We start from the raw sequence: 24,572 nt of genomic DNA on the forward strand, positions 1-24,572 counted from the left end.
AGCAGCCATGTGAAAGAACCTAGTAAATTAATGAATGCAGTTTGGGTTATTGTATTAAAACAAAAATTAGAAAAAAATGTCCGTCTACTTCTGGAGTTGTGACGGGGGCTTATGTGACAGAGGTGGGGACTCCAGGAAATGAAGGAGTGGGTTCTGAGAAAGGAAGCAGGAGTTCTGGGTGAGGGAGGTGGGTTCTCAGCCACCAACAGTAGAAGTGTAAGCTTGGGTGAAGGGCCAAAGGGTTCTGGGACAGGCCCGAGAGATGGATCCTGGACAGAAATAAGGATTCTAGGCCATGACAGAGATGCATGCTGGGATTGAAAGCAGTAGGTTCGAGGACATACACAGATGGGCTGTGGGCTGGCATCCCACCCCACACTCCCAGAACTCCCATGCACTGTTCCTCGGAGCCCACGCTTCCCTGGGCGCTGGCAGCGCGGTGTCCCCAGGCCCAGCTCAGTAGTCCCTCTCCATCCTGTGAGCTGGACAGAACAGACCGCTGCTGGCTAGACTGGGCCTCCCTGTGGGCAGGCGTCAGGTCTGCAACAGCTCCCGTCGGCAGCGCCCAGGCGGAGCACGGAGCCGCGGATCTTCCAGGCTGTTCCATTTGCAATTTCATCCCACGTGTCCGCGGAGCCTCAGAAGTGTGTGTGGGATCCATCACAGGCAAGAGGGGCAAGGGGAAGGACACGGAGGGAAAGAGATGCGGGAGGGAGGACCCAGCTGGACCCTGTGCGGTTGAAACACGAAGACCCCGCGCCTGAGGCGCGCACCTGGCGCGCGGTGGGGCGGGACTCGCGGACACCACCCCCCGCGGACACGCGCGGCAGGTGCACGCGCCGGGGGTCCCGCCCCGCCGCCCCCTCCCCGCCGCCAGGCGCGCGCGGCATTGTGGGAGTTGTGGTCCTCGGGGCCGCGGAGCGCAGCGCGGGCGGCACCGGCTCGGCGGGGCTCGCGGCTCGGGCCGGGCGGCTGCTGCGGGCGCGGCAGGGGGCGGCCGCGTCCCTGGGGCAGTGGCGTCGCCCGGCTCCCCGCAGCCGCCCGCGCAGGTAAGCGGCGTCTCCGGGGCTGCGGGGCTGCGGAGGACGATGCTCTGGGCGCCCGCGCCTGCATCCCAGGCCGGCCCAGGGCCCGCGGTCGCCTAGCACCGGCTGCATGCTGAGTGCCGCTCCGGCTGGATCGCGCCGCGCAGCATCACCCCCGCCTCCTCTCTCTCCCCTCCTCTTCTCTTCCTCTCTTCTATTGCCTTTTCTCCCGGTCCCCCATTCCTCCTCAGCATCAGCCACTTTGACCCACCTCCCTATCCCATGAATTGTCACGCGTCCTGACCCTCCTTCCTACTTTTCCAGGTAACCCTTACCTCAGCATCTCATCCCCTGACTACTGGCATTACTACCACCTGCGTTAACACGTCTTTCCGACCTGGCTCCAGGGCCTGTGATACTGGCCGGAGACTCTGAGGAGGGAAGCTCCCTAGAGGGGAGGGCTCGTCTCCGGACAGCTCTCAGGCTCTCTGATAGAGAGGACAGCAAACATCACACAGCTGCTGTGCTGTGCCTTGCAGGGGCGTTCCGGAGTCTCCGGGCTTCACCTCAGGGTGACCCGGGATCATTAGCATCAGAAAGCCTCCTGAGCTGGTCACCTGATCCGGGTTAACTGGGTCAAACGCAGACTGTCTCCCCGGGCATTCTTCGTGTTAGAAGTTATCTTTGATTGGACTTGATTGAATTTGGCCTTTATTCCCCGGAGCCCGCTGGTCTTTGAGATTTGAGGTTCAGAACCTGCATGGTGCCCATCACTGATGGGAACCAGAAGAACCAGTGTGTATCCATCCATCCTCCTGCTGCCACTCACTCCACTAAAACCAGAGTTGTTTTCTTGTCACGGGTTAGGTTAGCTCTGGGCTTGAATGTTCCTCCGTGTGTGCAGGAACAGCCAGCCTCTTGGGGCTCTAAGTGACTGGCAGCTCCCAGTTCACTCTCTTAGCGCTGGATTGGATCTCTTGAAAAGGTTAAGGTCTCTCCTTGCTGAATCTTTTACTGTTCTGTCTTGGGGAGGGCTCTCGTCTGCTCTGTCCAGAATGAGGCTGTTGTGAGGAGGGGAAGAGCTCATGACCCATGGAGAGCTCCCCTAGCCATCCACCCATTGTGTGTGTGTGTGTGTGTGTGTGTGTGTGCGTGTGCGCGCGCGCATGTGTGTACATTTGAGATGAGCAGGTTAGTGGGAACTCAGTTTCATAGGTCAGGTACTACCACCAGCTGAGTCTCCGGACACCCAGGAAACCTGCTGCTAAAGACAGTTTTACAACCAGCTGAGACTCTGGGCACCCAGGAAACCTGCTGCTGAAGACAGTTTTACAACCAGCTGAGACTCTGGGCACCCAGGAAACCTGCTGCTGAAGACAGTTTTAGTTGCAGTTTAGGGGGAAACGTGTTTCATTTTGGGAATCCTGTACTGGCTTGAAGAGCAAGTGCAAAGAAGACACCTTTCTGGAGCCTTTTCCCTTTTCCTAAAGTGGAAACAGTGGAGCGATGGCATCACCCATGGAGGAGGGGCCAGCGAAGGAGCTTAACACCCGGGCTTTGCATCTTGAGAAGAAACTGGCTTCTCTCTCCCCCATTCCTGTACTTTTCCTAGAAGCATGAGTCCCCATGAATATTCAGTATGTGTGTTTTTTTGACTTCCTAAACATTATAGTCAAGTGATTCTTTATTCAGCCGACACCAGGATGGTGCCAGTAGGTGAGGAATGAGCACCAAAGGCTCTCCATGAGACCAGGAGTGGATATCACCCCAAGTCGGGGTGTTTCGGCCTTAGCATTCTGCTCAGGGTGGGAGTCTTGGGACACTCCATGTTTGGTTTGCCTGTCACTCTCACAATGAGGGCTCACTGTGACATTATTCCCAGCCAGTAGATGGATGAAAACTTAGAGAGGAGACATGCCCTGCAAAGAGCTGGTGTCCACTCCTAGTCTAGCCTAGTCTAGAAGTTTGGGTGTGCAACTTCTCTGCTATGCTGAAGACTTCCCAGGCCTAGCTGGTCCAGGCAGCAGGAGACAGTCTTGCTGTCATTGTACTCTATTCTCCCCTAGGGAAGGAGGAGGAACACTGAGATGCTCTCAACTGTGTTCCTCCCGGTGATGGAGGGCTTCCAGGAGGACGCAAACCTGACTGCACAACCATGGAAAAGGAGGGGTGGACAGAGTGTGTCAGAGGAACGGGGGGACACTCTGGGTTCTGGAGATCTGGGAGGCACAGTTGGGCTTGCATTGTGTTTTACAGTGACTTGGGTTCCACCTCCCATAATGGCTGGCAAAGCAGCGTCACAAGACTTGGACTTTTCCTGTAAGGCCAACTGAGTGGCAGAAAGAGGTGTGTCTGCCACAGAGGCCACTCCAGGGCACCCGCTTCCTTTTCCGATGTGATATTAGCCTGATTTACAGCATGCTTGCAAAAAGAGGGAGAGTGTGCCATTGTGACAGCCCTCTGCTGTTCTGTGATGCATTTCCATCCTCCCGAGACTGTTGTATTTAGGACTTTTCTTTTCATAACTTTAATGTGCTGTTTTCTGGTTTCCATGCCAGGTTTGGACACCATGAAGATCCTTTCATAGTGGCTGACTGACTGCATTTGCTAATGGGATATAAGGCAGTGCCCTCTGCCCAACTTCAGTGACTTTTACTGGTGGGCCCCATCAGCAGGCCTCACCATTCATCAATGGCGCCCTTGGCAGGAACTGAGGGACAGTGGCAGCCATGCCTCCCCCTGCTCCAGCTACTCCTTCCACCTTCTGCTAACCTAGATGTTGTGGGTACCCTGGCGACCCCTAGAGGACTGATCGTCTGAGCCAGCTTCCATCCAAGCACTGAGTTCCTCAAGATGTGGCTGGAGGGACTGGTGGCCTGGAGTTGGTCTCTGGATGGCCTGAGGGACTGTATTGCCACCGGCATCCAGTCTGTACGGGACTGTGACAGCACAGCCGTTGTCACTGTGGTCTGCCTGCTGGTCATGTTTGTGTGGTACTGTTACCATGTGGGCCGAGAACAGCCCCGACCCCATGTGTCCGTCAACTCCCTCCTGCAGGGAGTGGATGCCAATGGGCTACAGAATGGGTCCATGTACTGCCAGTCACCTGAGTGCGTGCGCTGCATGCACCACGATGGTCTCAACCAGAAGCTTTACCACAACCTGCAGGAATATGCCAAGCGGTACTCATGGTCCGGTATGGGCCGCATCCACAAGGGCATCCGGGAGCAGGGCCGCTACCTCAGCAGCCAGCCCTCCATCCAGAAGCCCGAGGTCTTCTTCTTACCTGATCTCCCCACTACGCCCTACTTCTCCCGGGACGCCCAGAAGCACGATGTGGAGCTGTTGGAGCGGAACTTCCAGGCCATCCTCTGCGAGTTTGAGACACTCTACAAGGCCTTCTCTAATTGTAGCCTCCCACAGGGGTGGAAAGTGAACAGTACCCCCAGCGGGGAGTGGTTCACCTTTGACTTTGTCAACCAGGGCGTTTGTGTCCCCAGGAACTGCAGGAAGTGCCCACGGACGTACCGCTTGCTCGGCAGCCTCCGGACCTGTATTGGAAACAATGTTTTCGGGAATGCCTGCATCTCGGTGCTGAGTCCTGGGACTGTGATCACGGAGCACTATGGACCCACCAACATCCGCATCCGGTGCCACCTAGGTACGTGGATGGGGCAGAGCCCCAGCATGCACATTCACGGAAGCCTCAAGTAGCAAGGTGCCTTTGCCTCTTGGGTGCTTTGACCAAATACAGACACGTTCAGCTGGGTGCAGTGGAACACACCTATAGTGCCAGCACTCACTTGCTTGGCAGAGGGTTGAGGCTTGAAGTGCTAACCTGCACTCTATGTGTGCACTTGCATGTGTGTGTGTTGTGTGTGTGTGTGTGTGTGCTGAGGCCAGCCATCAGCATTGAGTCTTGTGACTCAGAATCTTTCTACCTTGTTTTTACAGGATTTCTCTGGAATCTGGGGCTCACTGGCTATGTTAGATTCACTGGCCACAAGCCCCGGGGGGTCTGCCTCCCCTTCTCTGACTCCCCAACCCTGTAACTCTAAGTGTGTGCCACAATGCCTAGCCAGTTCACATGCGGAAGTAGCAACTCAGGTCCTCATGACTGTACTATAAGTGCTTTACAAGACTTGGTCATATCCCAGCCTCAGAGCCTGGTTTCTTGGTGGTGGTCTATAAACAACTGTGATGGCAGAATATGAACCTCATGTTTTTTTTTATTCTCTCAAACTTTGACTCATTCTCCTGTGGTGCTGGAGATGGAAGCTAGGCACTCACACATGCTCTCTGCCACCAGGCCACATACCAACTTAAATCTAGGATCTGGCAGGAAAGGCACTGTCTGAAAGAACTTTGGAGGAGAGACTGGTAAGTGTCCTCCATCTTCCCTGTCCATTGTGTGAGCTGCTGGCCACGTGTGGCTGCTGAGGGCTTGGGCCGTGGTCAGTGGAACAGCTGAGCTAAAGTTTTCACTTAAGTTTATGTATCCAGCTATGGCTGGTGGCTGCTGTTCTCTGTGGTGGCTGACACAGAACCCATGGGGGTTCTGACAGTGACAGAGGGCCTCAGTGGTGCCCGAGAGGCTGGGAAAGATGCTTAAACATTCTGAGTCACGACAGATCAATGGTGTCCAGTATTCTGGTCATTTTATTCAAAGTCTAGGAATCATGTGCGCTGTGTGTGTGTGGCATGCAAATTGAGTGTCAAGCTAAGCTGCCTTTTTATTGAGCCCAGCTATGAGTTAGCTGTGCTACATGTGAGCTGCTTCCCTCCTCTGCCCTGCCCCAGAGTGAGGCAGGAGCTATCCCTTGGGGATCTGTCAGAGGAGGTGTGTCTCAGAGTGGCCATCAGTGCTAGGTGCAGAGTAAGGTACATGGAGGTAAACCTCACAACTATGGGGGACCTTCTTCCTGGTGAATGTGACAGGAAGCTAGTGACAAAGGCCATGGCCTCGCTGGTGAATATTCTAGAGTAGAGCGTGCTGAGCTTCGTGGCAGCTGTAAGCGACGGTGCTGGCTGGCTGCAGGGACGGGGGAAAGCGGAGGATGAGTGTCCCGAGCAGGCTGTGGTGGGGTTCGCTAGTGCACTTTGCAGGAGCCTGTGCCAGATGCTAGGCCCCCACCCCCTCTCGCCCCAGCAGTTCTGCTCCCTCTGCTCCCTGGATACCGTGTGCTTTGCACTGAAGATGTCTGTGCTGAGAAGCAGAAGTACCATCGTCAAAGGGCTGTTGCGGTTGGCTTGACAGGCAGGTGGGACAGGGTGGCAGCTCGAAACCGGAGTCTGGATCCACGGGCAGCTGCGGGCTGGACAGGGTCCGAGTCTCAAATAGACCTCATCGCCTCTCTGCAGAGTGGACACACAGCTCCAGCGCTAAGGAGAACTCTGAGGACACAACTCACTAAGTGGCCATTTGGCATAGTGCCTGGCAGTCTCCTGAACGTGGCAGTGGCTGTCATGACTACACAGGGCTCAGTAAGGCATCTCCCACTGTCAGGCCCTGGAAGCCAAGCTTCCTCTTTAAAACAGGGGGTGGGGCGTGCTCAACCCTGCCTTCAGGGCTATTTGAAGAAAAGTAAGTAGTTCGCGCTTTTGAAGTTCTCAGCAGGCAGAGGCCAGCTTTATTACCAGGTAGGCTTTGCTTTAATAAACCTATGGCAAGAGTCCATAGAGGGAGCTGGGCTGCAAACAGCTGGAAGGCGGAAGGCGGGTAGGCTGGGGGGAGCATATGGCTGACTTAGGCCAGGCTAGGCCAGGCTGGGGTTCAGGGCTGTTGGGAATTGGAGTGAAGCTTTTCTTTTGAAAGGTCTTGCTTTGTGGGAGCTTTTGATTTCCAGGGTACTGGGCTGAACCCGAGTCTGATGCATGCTGGGAAAGTGCTGAGCCACTGAAGTGCATCCCCAGCTGCCGTGCTGTTCAAAGGCTTTGGAATGCAGAGCAGGGGCAAACCTGGGAGACTGATGTGGTCAGGATCCAGGGGTGCGGAGTAGGCAGCCTGGGAGAAGGACATGGAGGTTTGGGTCGCTGAGTTAATGTCTGATACGTGCGTACCATATACTTGTGTATGCGTGCATGTGCGCAGAATGTGCACACTGTGTCGTTGTGAACATTCCCTTCTCAGGCCAGCCAGTAACTTGTAGGGGAAAATGGGTCCTTGATCTCTGTGGGAATAACAGGGAATTGTCTGTTGAAGAGGTCCTGCTGTAGGCTGACTGTGCATGGACGAAGCTGGCTTGGATTCCCATGGATCCCAGGACGAGATATCATGAGTTCTTGAGGTCATGAGAACCTAGACTGATGTAAGCAATCGGTCTAGGGCCCAGACCAGATGAAACCAACCAAGGAGGAGTTTGGGTGGTAGTAGCCAGCACGGCCTCGCCAGTCCCGTCCCTCGAAAGACTGACCGGCTGTGTGACAATTCCACATGCTGGGTGGCTTTCAGATAACAACAGGGCTGGCGATGTGGCTCAGTGAGCAAAGGCGCTTGCCTTACAAGCCTGATGACCTGAGTTTGATTCCAGGAACCCACAGTGGGAGGACAGAACTGCTCCCCTAAGTGATCCTTTAATGCTCACACACATGCGGTGTCAGGCACACCGCACACAATATTAATACAAAGTTTTAAATTAAAAAAGAACAGAAACAGCTGGGTGGTGGTAGGGGAATTGAGAGTTCAAGGCTAGCTTGGGCAACATGGTGAGACCCTGACTGAACAAACAAAACAGCCCAGAGGCAGACTCTGCAAGGTTCTGAGGCTGGAGGTCCAAGGCAGAGCTCTGTAGGACCAAAGTGGCTCTGGCTGCCAGGTGAGTGTCTTAGCCGGGGTTCCTGTTTGCTGTGATGAATGCCATGACCAAAAGCAAGCTGGGGAGGAACTCACACAGGGCAGGAACCTGGAGGCAGGAGCCAAATGCAGAAGCCATGGAGGGTGCTGCTTACTGGCTTATTCCTCATGGCTTGCTCAGCCTGCTTTCTTATAGAACCCAGGACCACCAGCTGAGAGATGGCCCCACCCACAATGGACCAGACCCTCCCTCATCAACCACTAATTAGGAAAATGTCTTACGGTCAGATCTATGGAGGCATTTTCTCAACTGGGTCTCCCTCCTTTTGGATGACTCTAGTTTGTGTGCCATGTGGGCATAGACTCGCCGGCACAGTGGCCGTGGCGGCCTCTTGCTGTGACCTCATGTAGTACAGAGGTCCGTTTTATAAGTATAGATCCCATTCATGACCTTATCCTAAAGATCCCTAATGCCATCATCTCGGTGGCCTCGGTCTCTGAGTTATGGGTCACAGATAGCCCACAGTGTGGACTCCAGGGGAGCATGTGGAAGACCTAAGCTTTTAAGTGCCCACCGGAGCAGCCCACCTCCACCTTCTAGCAGCCTTGAACCCTGGCCGCCTTCACTCTCAACCCTCTGTTTTTCCCCAAGGTCTGAAGACTCCCAATGGCTGTGAGCTGGTGGTGGGGGGCGAGCCCCAGTGCTGGGCGGAAGGTCGCTGCCTGCTCTTCGACGACTCTTTCCTGCATACTGCATTCCATGAAGGTGGGCGCTACCTCTCCCAGAGTTTGCCTGCCTGCTTGCTTTATGATTGTTTTTAAAAGAGAAGTTTTGGGGTACCAGACAAAACTGACCAGGAACTCCCAAGGCCCCCCATTTCACCTTCCCATGCAGTCTCCCCACATGGGTAGCTGGTATGACAGGTGACGAGCCACCTTCAACCAGCTGTCATGACTTGAAGGCTGTCGTCACATTCAGGTTCATTTCCAGTGTCAGACATTCTGTGGGTTGGGACAACAGTATGCGGACTATGTCCGCAGTGACAGTCCCACTGCCCTGCCCAGGTTCCCTCCCTGTTTTTCTTTCATTCGCCTTCCTCAAGACTTGGGAGAGACCTCATGAACATTCTCCATCTGGGACGGGGAGGTCTTCCCATGCCCATAGGCCTACAGCTCGGTCTACATGAGTGTACAGGGCCACCGCGACCCCCTATGCTCCTCCTCCCCAGGTGTGGAGGGCCACCCTGACCCCCTATGCTCCTCCTCCCCACCCTGACCCCCTATGCTCCTCCTCCCCAGGTGTGGAGTGCCACCCTGACCCCCTATGCTCCTCCCCACCCTGACCCCCTTACGCTCCTCCTCCCCAGGTTCCGCTGAGGATGGCCCACGGGCGGTCTTCATGGTGGATCTCTGGCACCCCAACGTGGCAGCTGCCGAACGGCAGGCCCTGGATTTCATCTTTGCTCCAGGACGATGAGGACGTGGCCTGGGCTGGAGCCAGGCTGACTGGGGCCCAGGTGGACTGTGGGACAGCCCAGTCCCTGTCGTGGTCCATACTGGAAGCGCATATGGCCTCCTGTCCCCATGGGAGCCCTCTTTCCTTTGGTTACTGGGAACTTCTTAGGTTTCTTTCCCCTTCCAGTTATCTACTGGGACTTCTGGCCTATTAGTGTGTCCCTTTGGTTATGACCAGAGACTCTGTACCCCTCAAGTCTGTGACTTTGCTACCTGATGTCTTCTCTGTGTTCTGGAATAGAGTAACCAAATGGCCATTTGTCTGAATGTAATCATCTTAAACTTTATAGCTGTCTCACCAGAGACCACAGCCATTGGGCCCGACAGCTTGGCCTCTGATGCTGGGATTTGGATCTATACTGTCCCAGAGCAAGAGACAGCCTGTAGTCTGCACACCTGGTTGGCTTCATTAGGGTCTTACTAGTCACCATCAGGGTGGTGCGTAGGTCAGGGTCCAGGGAATCCATCATTATTGCTGTCACCCAAGTCTGTCAGAGTCCCGGTGGTTGTGACCAGGGCCTTTGCTTTAGTCACAGCCGCCTACAGAGCCAACGGCCAGTGAGGGCTCCCAGGTCAGCAAAGGACAGGGATACCCTTAGCTCACTGCCTACCAAAGCCTACTGCCAAGCCACGCCTCACACGCGCTTCTGCTGTGGTTTTGAGTCCACCGAGATTGTCAGGAAACATGCTCGGCTTCACCTTTGCCACCAACCAGGTGACTGGGTGTCCGTCATGCTTTGGAGTCTGTTGCCTAAGAGTCAAATGCTAGACTAGGGGATAGCAAAGAATCAGCCCCATGTCGATCAAAACATTGACTCAAGCCCATGGGCATGAGAACATGGAAGAGAGCTACAGACCCCGAGATTCAAAGATATGACATTGGTCTTTGGTCTCCAGAGAAAACACACAATTCTCTTCCCAAAATGAAGGCTAGCCAGAGGCCCAGATAGCCACAGGTCAGCTGATGTAAGAACACAGTCAGCCATTCTCAGAACACAATTTGGAAGTAGTGGCCCATGGGTCTTGCCCAGAGCAGGACAGAATGACAGGTTGCTTATGTAACACTGCGTTAGGTCTGAATGCAAACCCCACTCCTCTAGAAAGTAATCCGATGAAGTCGGTCCACAGAGGAGAGAAACGCACCTAGATTATTTCTGTGCTTAGAGTTGGAAGGGAACCTTTGGGCTCCAGAGCTTCTGTACTCGGGGTTCTCAGCAGAGACCTTCAGAGTGCATGGTTCCCATGTGTCCCCACTGCCCCAACCACCTGCCAATGACATGGCTGTGGAACAGGAAGTAAATAAAGAACTTGCTGACAAGAGATGTGCTCATGTAGCTTGTGAGAGCAGGCAGGGCCTGGGCAGCCGGAAGTGATGGGCTGGTGTGGAAGTGTGCCTCTTGGTTTCTGAGTTGGAACCGACGGCTGAGGCCAAGGTCAACAGTGGGTGAGGCCAAATGGCTGTCTTAACAGAGTCCTATGGTATGGCTTAGGGCAGAGCACGGCCTAGCATGCATGAGACCCTGGGTTCCATCCACACTACATATGGCAGGTGAGTGAGGGTGTGAACAGGAGCCAGCCAGTCTGCAGTGTTGAGTCAGCTCAAATGGTAAAACAGACAGTATATTTGTATGGGAAGAATTTGTAATTCTTACATTTTTCTGGACTCATGCTCAGCATCTGGAGTTCACTCCCCTGCCACTTCTTGCAAACCAAGTCCTCTCTCCCAGTCTCACTTGGTCTCCCTGAAGGTCTGGTGTTGGCCAGGCGTGGGATCCCTCTGCATAGCAAAGCTGCAGATGTCCAAGAGGCAAGGATAAAGGAGGACGGGCCAATTCCCCTGGACAGCGGTGGCAGCCAGGTGCCCCGGGGACAGCCTGACTATCCATATGCCAGTGCCAACCGACAGCCACAACGAGTCGCTGCACCAGGAAAGGAAGAGCGTGGAAAGAAAACCTCCCGGGGCCTGGGGGTTTCTCACGCTCCTCCGCATGCACCGCCAGCCAAGCAGCTGCTGAGGTCATTTCTGTGTCGCCAGGACTGCTGGAGGGGAGAGAGGGGAGTAAGCCAGGGCCTGCTCCAGAAGGAATCCCCACTTTCCGCTCTTTCCAGTTCTTCATGCCTCTCCAGCCAACACCTCAGCAATTGCTTGATCAGCTCCAAGTCACCATCAGGTCCTCAGACCCTAAACCCCTTTCCTGTCCATCACCTCTCCAGGATTGTGTGGGCTTGACTGCGGGCAGCACAGGCAGGTCTTCAGTGCCCTCCACCCCATCCCCACCCCCACAGCAGCTGCCCTCTCTGTCTGGGGTGGAATGCAGATCCATCTATAGTTTAAAACTCATTTCTGTTTTGGGTTTGAATTGCTGGGGTTGAGGGTCACTGATCTGCATAGCAAGGACAGTAAGCCATAGACAGTCGGCAGAAGGGTATGTCTAAGCCCTGTTCTGAGTGGTGCTGGGCAGGCCACCTGACCAGTTTCTACAGCAGCCAGTTTGCAATGCTTGACTACAGAATCCTGGGCACCGGGTTTTGTTTGCTTGTTTGTTTGCTGTGCTTGGGATGGATCCAGGATCTTGAACATACAAATACCCTACCACTGAGTCCTGCACTAAACTGTAACACCCCACACTTAGCTCATGAGTTTTGGGTCTGCCAGATCTCAACTTAAAGGCTAGACCTCTGACCCAGACCTGACCAACCAGCCTCCTGAAGTCCTATCCTGTTGGTTCAGATTTTGGGCACATGACCCAAGTTCTTACTCTGGGACCACTGAGAAAGAGAAGGAGACAGCTAAGAAAACACATGAACCACAGGAGAGTAGCCAGCCTCCATGTGGGGTCCATCTGCATCCCGATGCAGCTTTGCCTGGACCCAAACCTGCCTGTTGATTGTTAGATCCCAGGAGCAAAGCAACTGCACTGACTCTTGAGCCAAGTTTGAGTGATGCTTTCTTTCCTGTGCCACCACAAAGTCCCAGTCAGTCTTGTCCACAGGATGGGTCTCATGCTTGCTTTGTAAACTTAACCTGACTTTTCAATCAGGCAGTACGATGTCAAATGGGAGGGCCTGTGTGGGTGCACACATGCACGTTAGAGCAGACAGGCTAGGGACCAATGCTTTTCTAAGGCTCCCCACTGAACTGCAGGCAACACTGCCAGCAGCATTCTCTGACATTTCCCTCCCCGGACAATGGCTGCTAACCAGCTGTAAACATGGGGAACAGGACAGAATGAGGCCACATACTTCAGAGCTGCTGACAGATGGCTGTGGACATACTCAAGCAGACTGCAGTGCTAGGTGGCCCTAGGAGGTGACATACTGGACTGATCACTTCCTGCCACCTTCCCAGGTGACCTCTGGTCACCTCCGTTGTCTTCCTCCTGACCCCACTTGCTATGCGAGAGTGTTCCAGGGGGGTTTGGGTGGCTCACTGCACTGCTGGGGATGGAACCCAGAGCTGCCGCACACAGGCAAATACTACTGCTGCATTTCACCACACTGATAAGACCCTAGACAGCCACTCTCCCACTCAGCCATCTCCTGTCCCCTACGCAGGCATGGCTACTGAGCCATGCATGCCCCTAGCCCCTCACTGGGGCTTTCTAGAGGAGCTCTAGCATGAGCCCAGCCCCTCACAGGGGCGGGTCTAGGCAGGTCTGCCACTACTCCCCTCATTGGGGGATCCTAGGGAGGGGCTCTGCCATGAGCCATTAGCCCAGTCTCTCACTGGGGGGTTCTAGGTAGGGGCTTTGCCATTGTGCCTTTCACTGGAGGATTCTAGGCAGGTGCTCTACCACTGACCCACCAGAGTGCAAACACATTTAAAAAAAAATAAGGGATGGAGCTCAGTGGTAGAAGCTAGCCTGAGTGAGGTCCCGGGTCCAACTGCAGCAGCTATGCAGCGGACACCCACCTTTTGCCATTTCCCTTCAGCAAAGACTTGCATAGTTTCCCATGATTTATGCTGTAGTCACCCAGAGGCAGCTTAGGCTGGGAGGACAGATACACCACAGGGACTCCAGTGTGCAGATTTGGGTGTCCTGCTGGAGCACATGCACTGTAGATCTCCTAAGGTGTGGACATGCACCCCAGACCCCTCTTTGGTACTAAGGCCCAAAATAGCCAATGTCCTGGGCCCTTGTAGAATGCCTTTTCCTGAGGCTGTGGGAGGGCCAGCATCCTCTGGACTTTAGTAAAAGGACAAAGACTGAACAAACTGAGCAGGGGGTGGGGCAGAGGGACACATGACACAACAGCCACTCACCGTCCTTGGTAATAGGTGCTGTAATGGGAGCTCAGATGCTGAACCTGGCACTAGCTTGGCAGCTGGGATAGGAAGTGAATGTGGGGCCGCCCGCCGCCTCCACAGAGCCCTGAGCCATTTCTGTGGCACTCTGGGCCTGGCTGTAGGAAGGTGGGACAGAGAGGGACTGCCACTCGGCAATCTGAAGCAGGTTCTGGGCTCCTGCCTGGATTCAAAGACACCCAGAAAGAACACAAGGCAGTTTCCCTCACAGAGAGGCCTGGAGGCAGATGCCTCCTCTCAGAAGCCAGCAGCTGAGGGCTGGGAGCAGGTGTGTGTACTGGGCAGAAGGTGGATGCAGACTGAAAACCAGTGCTCACCTCCCCTGCACTGCTATTTCCATCTCGAGGTGGGCACCTGCCATCCACCAAGGAGAGTCACTCCCTTGTCTGCTGCCAGGTCCATCCACTTACTGTTCACCCTCTCTGGGCCACAGGCTGCAAGCCCTCCCCAGGGGCAGCCACAGCCTTCTAGAAGCCTCCATCACCACCACCACTCTCCCTGCTTCCTACCCACTTGGGAGTGGTGACCTTCCAGCCAAGGACAGGCATGCTCTCATGCTCAGAGGCTCCTGGGAGGAGCTGGTACCTCAGCAGCCTCACCAGGCCTGCCTCCCCCATAAGCCACCTAGCCCACTGCACACTCAGAGTTCAGTTTGCAGACACAGGATGTAGCAGAACCCTGCAGTGGCTATACTGGATGACTGTAAACTTACTGGCTTAAATGTCCGGGATTCCCCCTTTGCAGCTCTGGAGGGCAGGAATCCATCCAGGCTCCTTCAGCTCTCAAGCAGGTCCCCTCACTACTTCCTGGCACCCAGCAGCCACCAGCTTCTCCCTCAGCCTTCCCGTTCACACAGCCCTTCTCCCGGTACTCAGCTCCCTCAGCTTGTTTCAGAAGCACCAAGGATGGCACCCAGGGTCTGCCTGGACACCACGAGGCTACACGGGACTGTTACCGCATGTTAACAGTCACAGAGTCAGGGATGGGATGCATACAGGTCAGGAGCATGCCTCAGAGGTGGGGACTGTTAGGCATGCTGGCAACTGATGGGGTGAGGAGAGTGACTGAGCCACCTGGAGGGGCCACCCAGGGGCTAAACACAGCAGTGACCACCAGAGTGGGTAACTCCAGCACAGCACCTGGACTCCACCTGCACGCCTGTCACTTGGAAGTGCTGCGAGTGGATGTGCCCCAGGGTTTCCCAAGGGGTCTATTTCCCCAGTGGGAATGATGGCCAGGTGGATCTCTCCTGGGAACGTGGGCCCCACAGTTCACAGTGGGGCAGGGAGTGACCCCAGCAAGGCTCGATGCCCTCTTTCCTCCTGCGGTCTCTGCCGTGTAATCTTTTGTCCAGGTCCATGGTGACAATCTGGGTGTCAACTATGAAGCTGCAGATAGACCCCTCTGGCAGACACTGCCCCCGACGCTGCTGTGGAGGGCCTGGTGCCCATCCAGTACAATGGGAGTCTGCTATGGCCTCTGCTGGGCCTCCGCTATAGGAACACACCATGTTTAGAGGGTGATTTGGGAGGTGTGGGCTTGGCTATGCACAAACTGTCCTAGGACACTGGAGCAGGAGGCTGGGGGTGGGGGGATGCTCTTTCCCAGCAGCCTCCAGGCCAGTCACTGTAGAGGCACAACAGTGCACACCTCCCTGGGCTCAGAAAGGTCTCAGTGGACCTTCCATGTCAGCAGACAGATGTCACGGAGGCCTGCCGGACAACTCGGTGTAAGTCCAACAGCCTGAACTGGCTTGGCAGAAGGAGAAAAATGATGAGGCAAGGAGTGCCTGCAGTGTTTCAGGACTCAAATTCTTGAGTTAGCCCTGGGATGAGATGCACAAGGGTTCTGCAGATCTAAGGGAAGTAACTCCCAAGATTCTTTTTGGCAAAAGTGGAAGTTTACACACACACATCTACCTGCCAATGACAAGCAGCTCCCTGTTTCAGGCAGCAGGACCAACTGGGCTGTAATCAGGAACTGAGAGGGACCTTTGCCCCCTCCCCTGCCACTGCCTGTCTACACCCAGTGAGGTATCCTAGGATATCAGGGAATGCCTCTTATCTGAGATCCCAACCCTTCACTGCACAAAGAAGCAGAGCCATGGACTTGTCGCATCCTCTCAAGAGGTGGTACAAAAGGGACTGGTGAAGCTGGGGCAGGAGGCAGTTGGGTATCTGGGGCACTGTGTGTGGAAGCTATCTGCGTGGGAAATGTGACTCCAGTGTACTCCTGGGAAGAGCTTATGACTGCATACAGCTCAGCTTCACCTGCAGGGGTTGGCAGGGCCATCTGGAGCCTGATGGGGACTGGCAGATCCACTCCCAACAAGGTTCACAACCTGCTGGCCAGGCTACGTTCCTCACGACATGTGGCCCACACCCCCAAAATAAAAGGCCAAGAGAGGTGTGTGTGTTACTAGTGGTTGAGACCAGAGCCTCCTGCCAGGAAGCATCTTAACCTGAGCAAAACCCTCAGCCCTTTCTCATTTTCAGGTATGGACTCAGTAGGAACCGCGGCTGGCAGCAGTGCGGGCAGTCCTGAGCTTGGGGTCTTCCTGCCTCACCTCAGAGCTGGGAATACAGTGTGGATTACGGGTAAGAGCAGGCTTACTGCACAAGCATGTGGACCCGAGTTCAGATCCCTAGCTCCCACATAAAGAGCTGAGTGTGACCACGCACATGCCTGCACCCCACCCCTGCAAGGAGGGGCAGGGGAGTTGTGAGGTGGGCAATGGCAGGTACCCCATGTCCTCCTCCATACACATGTATCATACACACAGAAAACTAACCACTTGATACATCCATGCTCAAGACAGAATATGTTACTGATTTATAGAAAGACTCCTGGGGGTATTTTTAAAGACTTCCCACGCAGTGGTGCTCAGGTCACCTTTGGTCACAACTTTACTCAGGGGTAAGTTTAATCGGGAGGCCCATGGCAGCCCACAGCACTGGTTCTACAGTGGCTGTGTTCTGAGCGCAAAGCCCACTCAAAGCAGCCCTGCCAAGGTGCACGGGACAGGTATGGGCTGCACACAGCTCCATGTCACACGAGGACTGAGAGAGGTCAGTGACATCCCTTGAAATAGCTTCCTGGAAGAGTCCTCAAACCCAGGCAGTGAGCGGGCCACAGAGGGAAGATGGGATGCCTCCAAGATCCTGAGTCCCAGGTTCTGACACACCACGGGCTGTCTTCTCAGAGGGCCAGGACTTAGGTCTTGAGCAACAGTTGGCAGAAGGGAGAGTGTACCGTGCGAGCACCCCCTCGACTGTAAAACACACTGTAAAGCCATCAGAGGTTTCTTGAGAGCTGGCAACAAACTTCCCAAGTTTCTTTCTAGAACTGTTCAGGGGCAGAGATCAATATGCCTGTGTCTGGCTGCTGACAGCGGGACTTTCCTGGCAGGGACATCAGTCTCTAGTCAGCCAGTAGCTGGAGGGGCCTCATGGAAAGGAAGAGAGCGCAGGTCACGTGGCTTATGATCCTGTAGACAGGCACCCTGGTGTGTACGGTTCATGGGGAAAACATACAGCCAGCCCTCCAGATCCATGGGTTCTGTACCCGTGAGCCCAAGGATAGATGGGAAAGGAAATCGTGCAGACTCAAAATAGTTTAGAAACTCCCTCCGCAGCAGGCCTGTGAGGCTGGGGCTGTCAATCACTATCAGTCAACGTATATGGGTTCTATGCAGATGCTCTGTGCTCTAACAGAAGCAACACAGAACCCTCAGTGTGGAACAGGGCATGGAGGAAACTGTGTGTGCACCACCCATGTAAAGCATGTACACTGACTTTTATTCTGTCATGGAAATGCTAGCAATTACACAGAACTCAGTTTGGTCATTTTATTTTTGAGCCCTTGGGAATCTTTCATAAACTTGAAACTCAACATCGCAAGGTTACAAAGTACCATGGGTACTTTGAGTAAACTGTCAGGTGAGATTCCCATGGCTGCATTCTTGAGCCTGCAGCCTGCTCTGTACCTGTTCAGGTCACTTACACATGCCAGAACCTGAGCCCTCTCACCCTCATGCAGCAACCACTGAAGAACAAGATCCTTCTCAAGCCTTAGCACTGGGGACACTGTCTGGAGGGGCTGCCCAGCCCAGGTGACACACGGCTGTGCACAGCTCACAGCAGGTTTATGCCGTGCTTCAGCAGTTTCCGCTTGGCTTTGCCTGCAAGGCTGAAGGCACAATCTTGAGGGTTCGGGAAGCCGGAGCTGCGAGCAGTGGGCGCCAGCTGCTGGAAGTAGGTTTCCTGGGCTGGGTTGCAGCAGGCATACACTGCTGTGGAGGCGTTCCTATTGGAGAGGAAAGAGGACAACAGCTCAGGGGTGACAGTGTGAGGCCCTGGCTGGCTGCTCCAGCACCCCAATGCCCGCTGCAGGCCCAGGAAACAACTGTCCTGTCTTTTCAGCTCTCAGGGGCTGGGATGGTGGGCCTGAAGTAGCTGTAGCCAGGGTCTGGAGTTACCGAACAAATGGCCACTGAAGCTGCTGCCAGTAGAATGGCAGCGGAGCGAGTCCTGCTTCTGTCCCTGACTCGCCATGGCAGGAAGGACTATCCCACCTACCAGCAAGGAGCCTGGGCTTAGGACGGTGGCTGACCTGCTCTACTCTGATGCTTGTAAGGTGACAGAGGAGTGGCAGTGACAGAAAGCAGGAAACCTGGACCCATAGGTTCACAGAGGACAAAGAGGATCTGTAATGGGTATTTGAGAAGGTGGGCGTGACGTAACCTAGGAAACCACAGTTGCATCTTGGTAGCTGGGCTCCTGACAGCATGCTGCTCATCTGCTCCACATCCTTGAAGCCACACCCCTCAGACACTCTTCAACACCACACAGGCACACCACCAGGGGTCTGCGCCCTCCACATCAGCACCATTTGCCCCTCAGACACGGAGACAGTGCCAACACCGCACAGGCACACCATCAGGGGGTCTGTGCCCTACACATCAGCACCATTTGCATTGCTGGTTTAATCCCCCCACCCCGCTGTGCTCTTTCCCCAAGACCCGGGAATAAATACCCTAACAGGGTAATTTGAGAAGAAAAAGGGTCACTTTACCCCATGAATATGCCACCAATCTCATAAATGTTCATAAGGACTCCTTAAAAATCCACCATTCAGGGCCAGAGGGATGCTCGACAGCCTCAATTCCATCCTGGAACCTCACAAGTTGTCCTCTGACCTGCACATGCACACTGTAGTGCATGTGTGAACATATGCACACATCACACACAGGTGTGTAAACATACAGACATACACATACACTTTAAAAGACCCAAAACCAGTCCCCACTATGGTGCTCCCCCGCTTTCAGGCCAGTGCCCCAATTTCTCTACTTTGCTAAGTAAACTTCGGCTTAAAACTGTCTATCAGGGGAGTCTTTCCTCCAGAGCACAGGAACAGGGAGAAACTCTTACCTATTAACAGACCCACCCTACCTCCTTAGCCCCCACATTCTTCTTGTCTGGAGGCCTTAGTCTAACAAGCCTCAGTTTCCCTGCTTCTAGTATGCAGGGTCAGGGGCTGCTAAGGCTCCTTCCCTCAGCTGTCTCCTGCTGGATGAGGAGGAGGAAGCTCCAGGTCTTGCTCTTGGGAGGCTCCTCTCAAAGCTGAAGGGAGTGTGGCTTGGTGAGAAAACCTTCCAGTCACACTTGTGTGGCAATGCCAGCCCTCCTACTGGCAAGCAGGGAGCCCCTGGCTTTATTACAGAGTCTTGCAGAGTCTGTGTGCACTCCTTAGCATATGCCAAGGAGCTGTGGTGAGAACCCACCCAGCATGCCTTGGGCTCTACCCACACTGAACCCTGTCAGCTCTAGGAAGGTGAAGCACAGCGGCCACCAGCAGGGGAGCAGATGTCAGCATCTGTTTGCTGCCTCCTCCCACTCAACAGCCACACACCCAGCACACCCAGGTCCCAGAGTGGTGGCTGCCACATGCAGAGGACAGACTGTGCTATCAGCAGCAGATGACACCAGGACAGACAACTGGCATCGGTGTGGTCAAGTGACGGGACATGGGAATTTCATCCCCAAGGCTCCGTGTGCTCCCACTGAGTCCCGACCCACAGTCTTGGCCCAGCTAGTGAAACCTATGGGGGAAAAGCATGCACCTCAGAGTCATGGAGGCTTGCAGTCAAACCCTGGCCGTCGGCTTCGTGAGACTGTGACCACACATGCTCACATTTCTTACTATAAGAGGAAGGAAAAGTGTGTCTGCACAGCCATTCCAACAGTCGGCAGGCTGACGGAGGGGTGGGGAAGCTCTTCCTCTAGCCCTCTAACATGCCCAACTCTCCAAAGTAGCTTCAGAAAACATGGAGAGAAAGAACACAGCTGATTAAGCATCCAGTTTCAGGGACAGTCACCTGGAAGATGAGGTAGTATGACAAGGGAATGGAAATGGAACCTGTGTCATCTCTTATCAGTCATGGAGAATAAGGACTGAAGCAGCAGTGGCCCAGAGCTCCCCCCTCAAACGGAGACACAGGCTGGCTCTGGTGTTGCTGGGCATCAGAGAAATGTCTGATTCTGCAGTGACTGTGTTTTTACCGACCATTTTGTTAGTATTTAGAAGTCTATAGTGTTGTCTGGCCCACCCTTAGGAATAGTTCAGCCCTGTGCTCTCTGACAATGAGGATTTGGGGCTTTGCCACTGTTGTGACCTGCGTATTTAGAGCAGGGAAGGCATTGGGAGGATGGCCTCCAGAGGGACTAACCATATTCAGCCTGTGATGAGGATGGTGACTGTGAGGGTCTGAGAAGCTCACCTGACAGTCATCTCGTACAGCGCAGGCAGCTGGGCAAAGTCAGAGTGCATGAGGTTGACAGCCTGCAGAAAGCGGCGGTCCTGGGGAGAAGCCACTAGAGGCAGGTTGGCTGGCAGAAGGAGACAGAGGTGGTGAATGGCAGCCCTCCCCGACTCCTTGGGCCAAGTCCTGGACATGGGAGCAGTAAGGCTAAAGCCTGAGTGTGGGTGAGAGGCCCGGGGACAAAGAGCCCACTGCCAGCCCCAGCAACTCCTATTCTGGGGCTGACCTTACCACAGATGTTGAAACTCCCAAATTCCCACTGGGGAAACAGCAAACAAGAAAAGGAGCAAATGAGTGTTTGCCAGTGAGCTCGATGGCTGTGCTCCAGCTGTGGCCAGCGGGTCGTGGGCTACAGCATTGCCATGACTGGGGCTGGGTTCTCCCTCCGCCCATGTGGAGCTGGGCTCCCTGTACCTGTAGCTTACCTGTGAGCACGCTCTGGATTCGGTCATAATGCATGAAGTTGTACGTGCTGCTTGTGAGGCTAGCCTCGTCTCGGGGTAGTGTCTCCTTCAGGTGGACTTCCAGCCCATTCAGGGATGCCAGGCTGCTGTGGTACTGCAGAGGGGCCAGGAGTGGGTCACAGGCTGGCAGACTCAGTTAAGAAGCACCTAGACAATGCCTCAGTGGTCACTATACCTAGCAAAAATAGCCATTGTCTCTGGTGGAGCATCAAGTTCCACTCACATGCTCCTTTTGAGGCAGGGCTTCCCTACGCAGCCCCGACTGGCCTAGAACTCACTATGGAGACCAGGCTAGCCTCAAACTTGTGGGAAGCCTCCTGCCTCTGCCTCCTGGGTTCTGGAACTACAGGTGTACAGCACCCCCGGTCCCTTATGTTCATATACGCATATACTTTCCTTCTTGTGTGTATCTATCTGTGTATGCGGTGTTATGTGCATGCATGAGGAACTCAGAGGAGGGTTGTGAGCTGTCCAGTGTGGGTGCTAGTACTGAACTCAGGTTCCCTGAACAAGAACTAAGTGCTCTTAGCTGCTAAGTCACCTCTCTAGCCCCATGGTCTGATATTTGTAAATTAAGCATCATACTGTGTGAGGATAAAATGAACAGGTTCTAATTTAAGAAGAGTCAGGAGGCATGGCAGTACTAACCCAGAACCCCAGCACTCAGGAGGCTGATGTAGGAGGACCACAAATTTGAGGTCATCATGGGTAGAAGAAAGGAAGAAAAGAAAAAGGAGGAAGAAGAAACAAAAGGAAAAAAAAAAAAAGAAAAATTACCCATGATATCAATACCCAGTGGTGGCTGCCTAGCTGTGGCTTCCCAGAAGCCCCCGGGGGACTATCTATTTTATTTAAATATTTATTTATTTTTAGTTTATCTGCCTTATGTGTGCAGAGTTCAGAAGAGGGCATCAGATGGCCTGGGTTGGAGTTCTGGGTAGTTGTGAGCTGCCTGATAGGATGTGAACTCTGGTTCTCTGGAGGAACAGCAAGTGCTCCAACCCCCTGGGCCATCTCTGTAGCTTTGACACTGTCTGTTTTAACACTATTGGTGGCCTTCTATGTTCCCAGTGTTTCCCAACCTGGCCTGGGTGAAGTCCTCATGGGTTAATCACTCCCATGAAGAATATGCACCTTCTACAAGGAACAAGCAATGCTGTCCAGTGGCCTGTGCTCAGTGGCTCTGAGAGGCCGTAGAATCAGGAGCTCCAACAGATAAGTAGTGTGTGAACAAATCCCCTCGAATGAGCCAATGGATAAACACAGCCAGTGCCAGGCACTTCAACCACTGGCTTCCCCTGAGTGTACAGCTGTGGAAAGCAGGTGCGTGCAGACCCACCTTGCTCTGACGGTCAGGACACTTACAACACAGGGTCAGCAGACACAAACGAGCCTAAGCTTCAAAGTTGTGTGTGCCTTGGGGGTGACAGGGTGGGATGACCCTGGGGCACCCGGGGGAGCTCACGCTGCAGTGGAGGAGGGGGGCACTGGGGCACCCAGGGGAGCTCACCCTGTGGCTGGAGAGGGGGGCATTGGGACACCCAGGGAAGCTCACCCTGTGGCTGGAGAGGGGGGCACTGGGGCACCCAGGGGAGCTCACCCTGCAGCTGGAGGAGAGGGGCACTGGGGCACCCAAGGGAGCTCGCCTTGTAGCTGCACTACACCTTCTAGATCTTAGGGACCTGGTAATAGCCACCCCTCAAGCTGTTAACAAGAGACAAGGAAAACTGGACTAGAGAGAAGGCCAACTAAATCCTATTCTCTCTAAATGTATTAGGCTCTACTTCCAAATTTTTCTGCCTAGCTTGTAGTCAAGACAGAGTTGCTTAACCACAAACCATCACAAGATGTGGTATAATATGGAGGAGACTTCTCTAATGACTAAGTGTTGTCATAGATGCAGGGGCCCAGTTAAATCCAGGCCACCTGTTTTTGTGCAGCCTGACAACTGAGGATGGTTTGTGTCTGTCACAGCCCTTGTCTGTACTTGTGAGAAGTCCAGGAGGTGGCCACACAAAGCCACACCACACCATTCATACACTGCCTGGTTTAGAACCACACAAGGCTGGAAGTTTGCAAAGTTGAAAATGTCTGCCTTTTGAATCCATGAACAAAAAGCTTGCTGATCTCAGAGTGGCCCGAGGAGACACATGGCTCTGACTTCAGTCCGCACTAGAGCTGATGGCAGATGGTGGATCTGTGGGCTGGGGAGCAGTGTGTGTAGCCCACATGGCCGAGATTGGAGCTTTTCCACTGGATATCTCACCAAGCGCTCCCACCCTGACTTCAAGCAGGTCTTGCCTCCTACCCATCCCAACCCTGATGCCCCTGTGCATGGCCTAATGAGGCAGTAATTCACAGGCTCCCTGGAACTGAAGGCCCAAGGGAATATCCTAGGCAGAGCTGAAAACCAGCTCAGGGACACTAAGCTGCCCCCTGGTGGGGGCCTCCTGCACTTCCCTTTGACGGCACAGCTCCCAGGCTCTGGAACCTGATCGCCCCATAGCCCTGCCTCCTGAGGAGGTCTGTGTGGACAGAGCCTTTCAGAGGGCTGTGCACCTCCAGCCTGTGGGACCACACTACAGAGACTATGTCTGCCTCCCAGAAAACAGCAGGAAAGCTACAGAGAGATCAGGTGAATGTTTTCTACTCAAGTCTATACTATTTAAGACGGTAACAAACCTCTCCTATAAACCAGACTTGGGGTCTGGTTCAAGTTCATCTTCTTAAACCAGCACAGTGTTCAAAGTTAGCAACTCCCTAGTCTAGACAACACTACTAGCGTTTGCCTCCCATACCCTGCATCCCATTTCCTGGGCCTAATAGCACCACCCCTGCTTTACAGGAAAGCTGAAGGCTGTGGTCATAACACTGTGGTTGACCTTGACAACTGCTTCCACACAGTAGAGGCTGCAGAAGGCTGGGCACTCTTCTCTCCTCTGTCAACCTACCGGCAAGTGCAGAGCAGCCTGGGACAGGGAAGTGGGGAAGAGACAGTGGGAATCAACAGAACTGCGTGAGGCCTCCACTTCACACATCGCAAGGCTCTTCCCTCAGGACAGGAGTTGCAGTGTCTGCCCTCCCAGAACCATCCTCAGCTTGGCTAATACAGTAAGCCAGCTTAACATATAATTGTGCAGACTGCTTCTCCCCAAGGCAGCCTGTGCTGGGTTCTTCAGAGTGGCATTCTATCTATTCTGCTGCATCTAAACACCAGGCCTTCGGAGTGAACAGTCCTGAGGCTCAGCACAGTAAGAACTGGGGAAGCCAAGGCACAGAGCTGCCCCGAATGAAGCCACAGCCAGGACCCTTTGCTGTCCTAAAGCAAAGGTGGACACAGCCACCCACAGCTACGCTAAATGAGGATACATGTAAAAAGTCTCAACTCTGGGCTGTGGGCAGGGGCTGTAGAAAGAGACAGGAAAGTCAGGTGGCTTAGAGAGAAGCCGCCCAGCAGCCTGACCTGCGCTCCAAGGTGACCGGCTCCTTGGTGGAGGGCCACAGGACATGCATGCCAATGAGATGCCTCAGAATAATGTGGATTTAAGAAGAAAAACAAGTTGAGTCCCAGAACACCATTTGCCCTCCAGCAACTGTTCTTCCTGCCAACCACAGCAAGGCTGTTACCATAGCAACTCTATCGCCA

At 54.2% G+C, this 24,572-nt stretch overlaps 2 protein-coding genes across 7 annotated transcripts in view; one reads left to right on the plus strand and one right to left on the minus strand.

Moving 5' to 3' along the window:
* The first annotated feature begins 433 nt into the window (after nt 1-433).
* Asphd2 (aspartate beta-hydroxylase domain containing 2) lies at nt 434-9,588 on the plus strand. 3 transcript variants are annotated; one of them, XM_057766091.1, is made up of 4 exons: nt 434-644; nt 3,584-4,686; nt 8,471-8,584; nt 9,186-9,588. In XM_057766091.1, the coding sequence occupies exons 2-4, from the start codon at nt 3,879-3,881 to the stop codon at nt 9,293-9,295; spliced, it is 1,032 nt and encodes a 343-aa protein (XP_057622074.1). In that variant the 5' UTR covers nt 434-644; nt 3,584-3,878; the 3' UTR covers nt 9,296-9,588. The 3 variants fall into 3 exon arrangements, with proteins under 3 accessions (XP_057622074.1, XP_057622072.1, XP_057622073.1); XM_057766089.1 differs by lacking the exon at nt 434-644 and adding an exon at nt 692-1,049; XM_057766090.1 differs by lacking the exon at nt 434-644 and adding an exon at nt 2,898-3,371.
* A 7,884-nt stretch (nt 9,589-17,472) lies between these two features.
* Nucleotides 17,473-24,572, minus strand: part of Hps4 (HPS4 biogenesis of lysosomal organelles complex 3 subunit 2) — a 33,007-nt gene continuing 25,907 nt past the window's right edge. For all 4 annotated transcript variants that reach the window (XM_057764094.1, XM_057764096.1, XM_057764093.1 and 1 more), the window contains exons 12-14: nt 20,888-21,020; nt 20,421-20,529; nt 17,473-17,944 (exon numbers count right to left, since the gene is read on the minus strand). In XM_057764094.1, the coding sequence (XP_057620077.1) occupies nt 17,773-17,944; nt 20,421-20,529; nt 20,888-21,020 (414 nt within the window). In that variant the 3' untranslated portion in view covers nt 17,473-17,772. The remainder of the gene's footprint in view (nt 17,945-20,420; nt 20,530-20,887; nt 21,021-24,572) is intronic.

Source organism: Chionomys nivalis, chromosome 3 (assembly GCF_950005125.1).
Source record: "Chionomys nivalis chromosome 3, mChiNiv1.1, whole genome shotgun sequence".
NCBI classification, from domain to species: Eukaryota; Metazoa; Chordata; class Mammalia; order Rodentia; family Cricetidae; genus Chionomys; species Chionomys nivalis.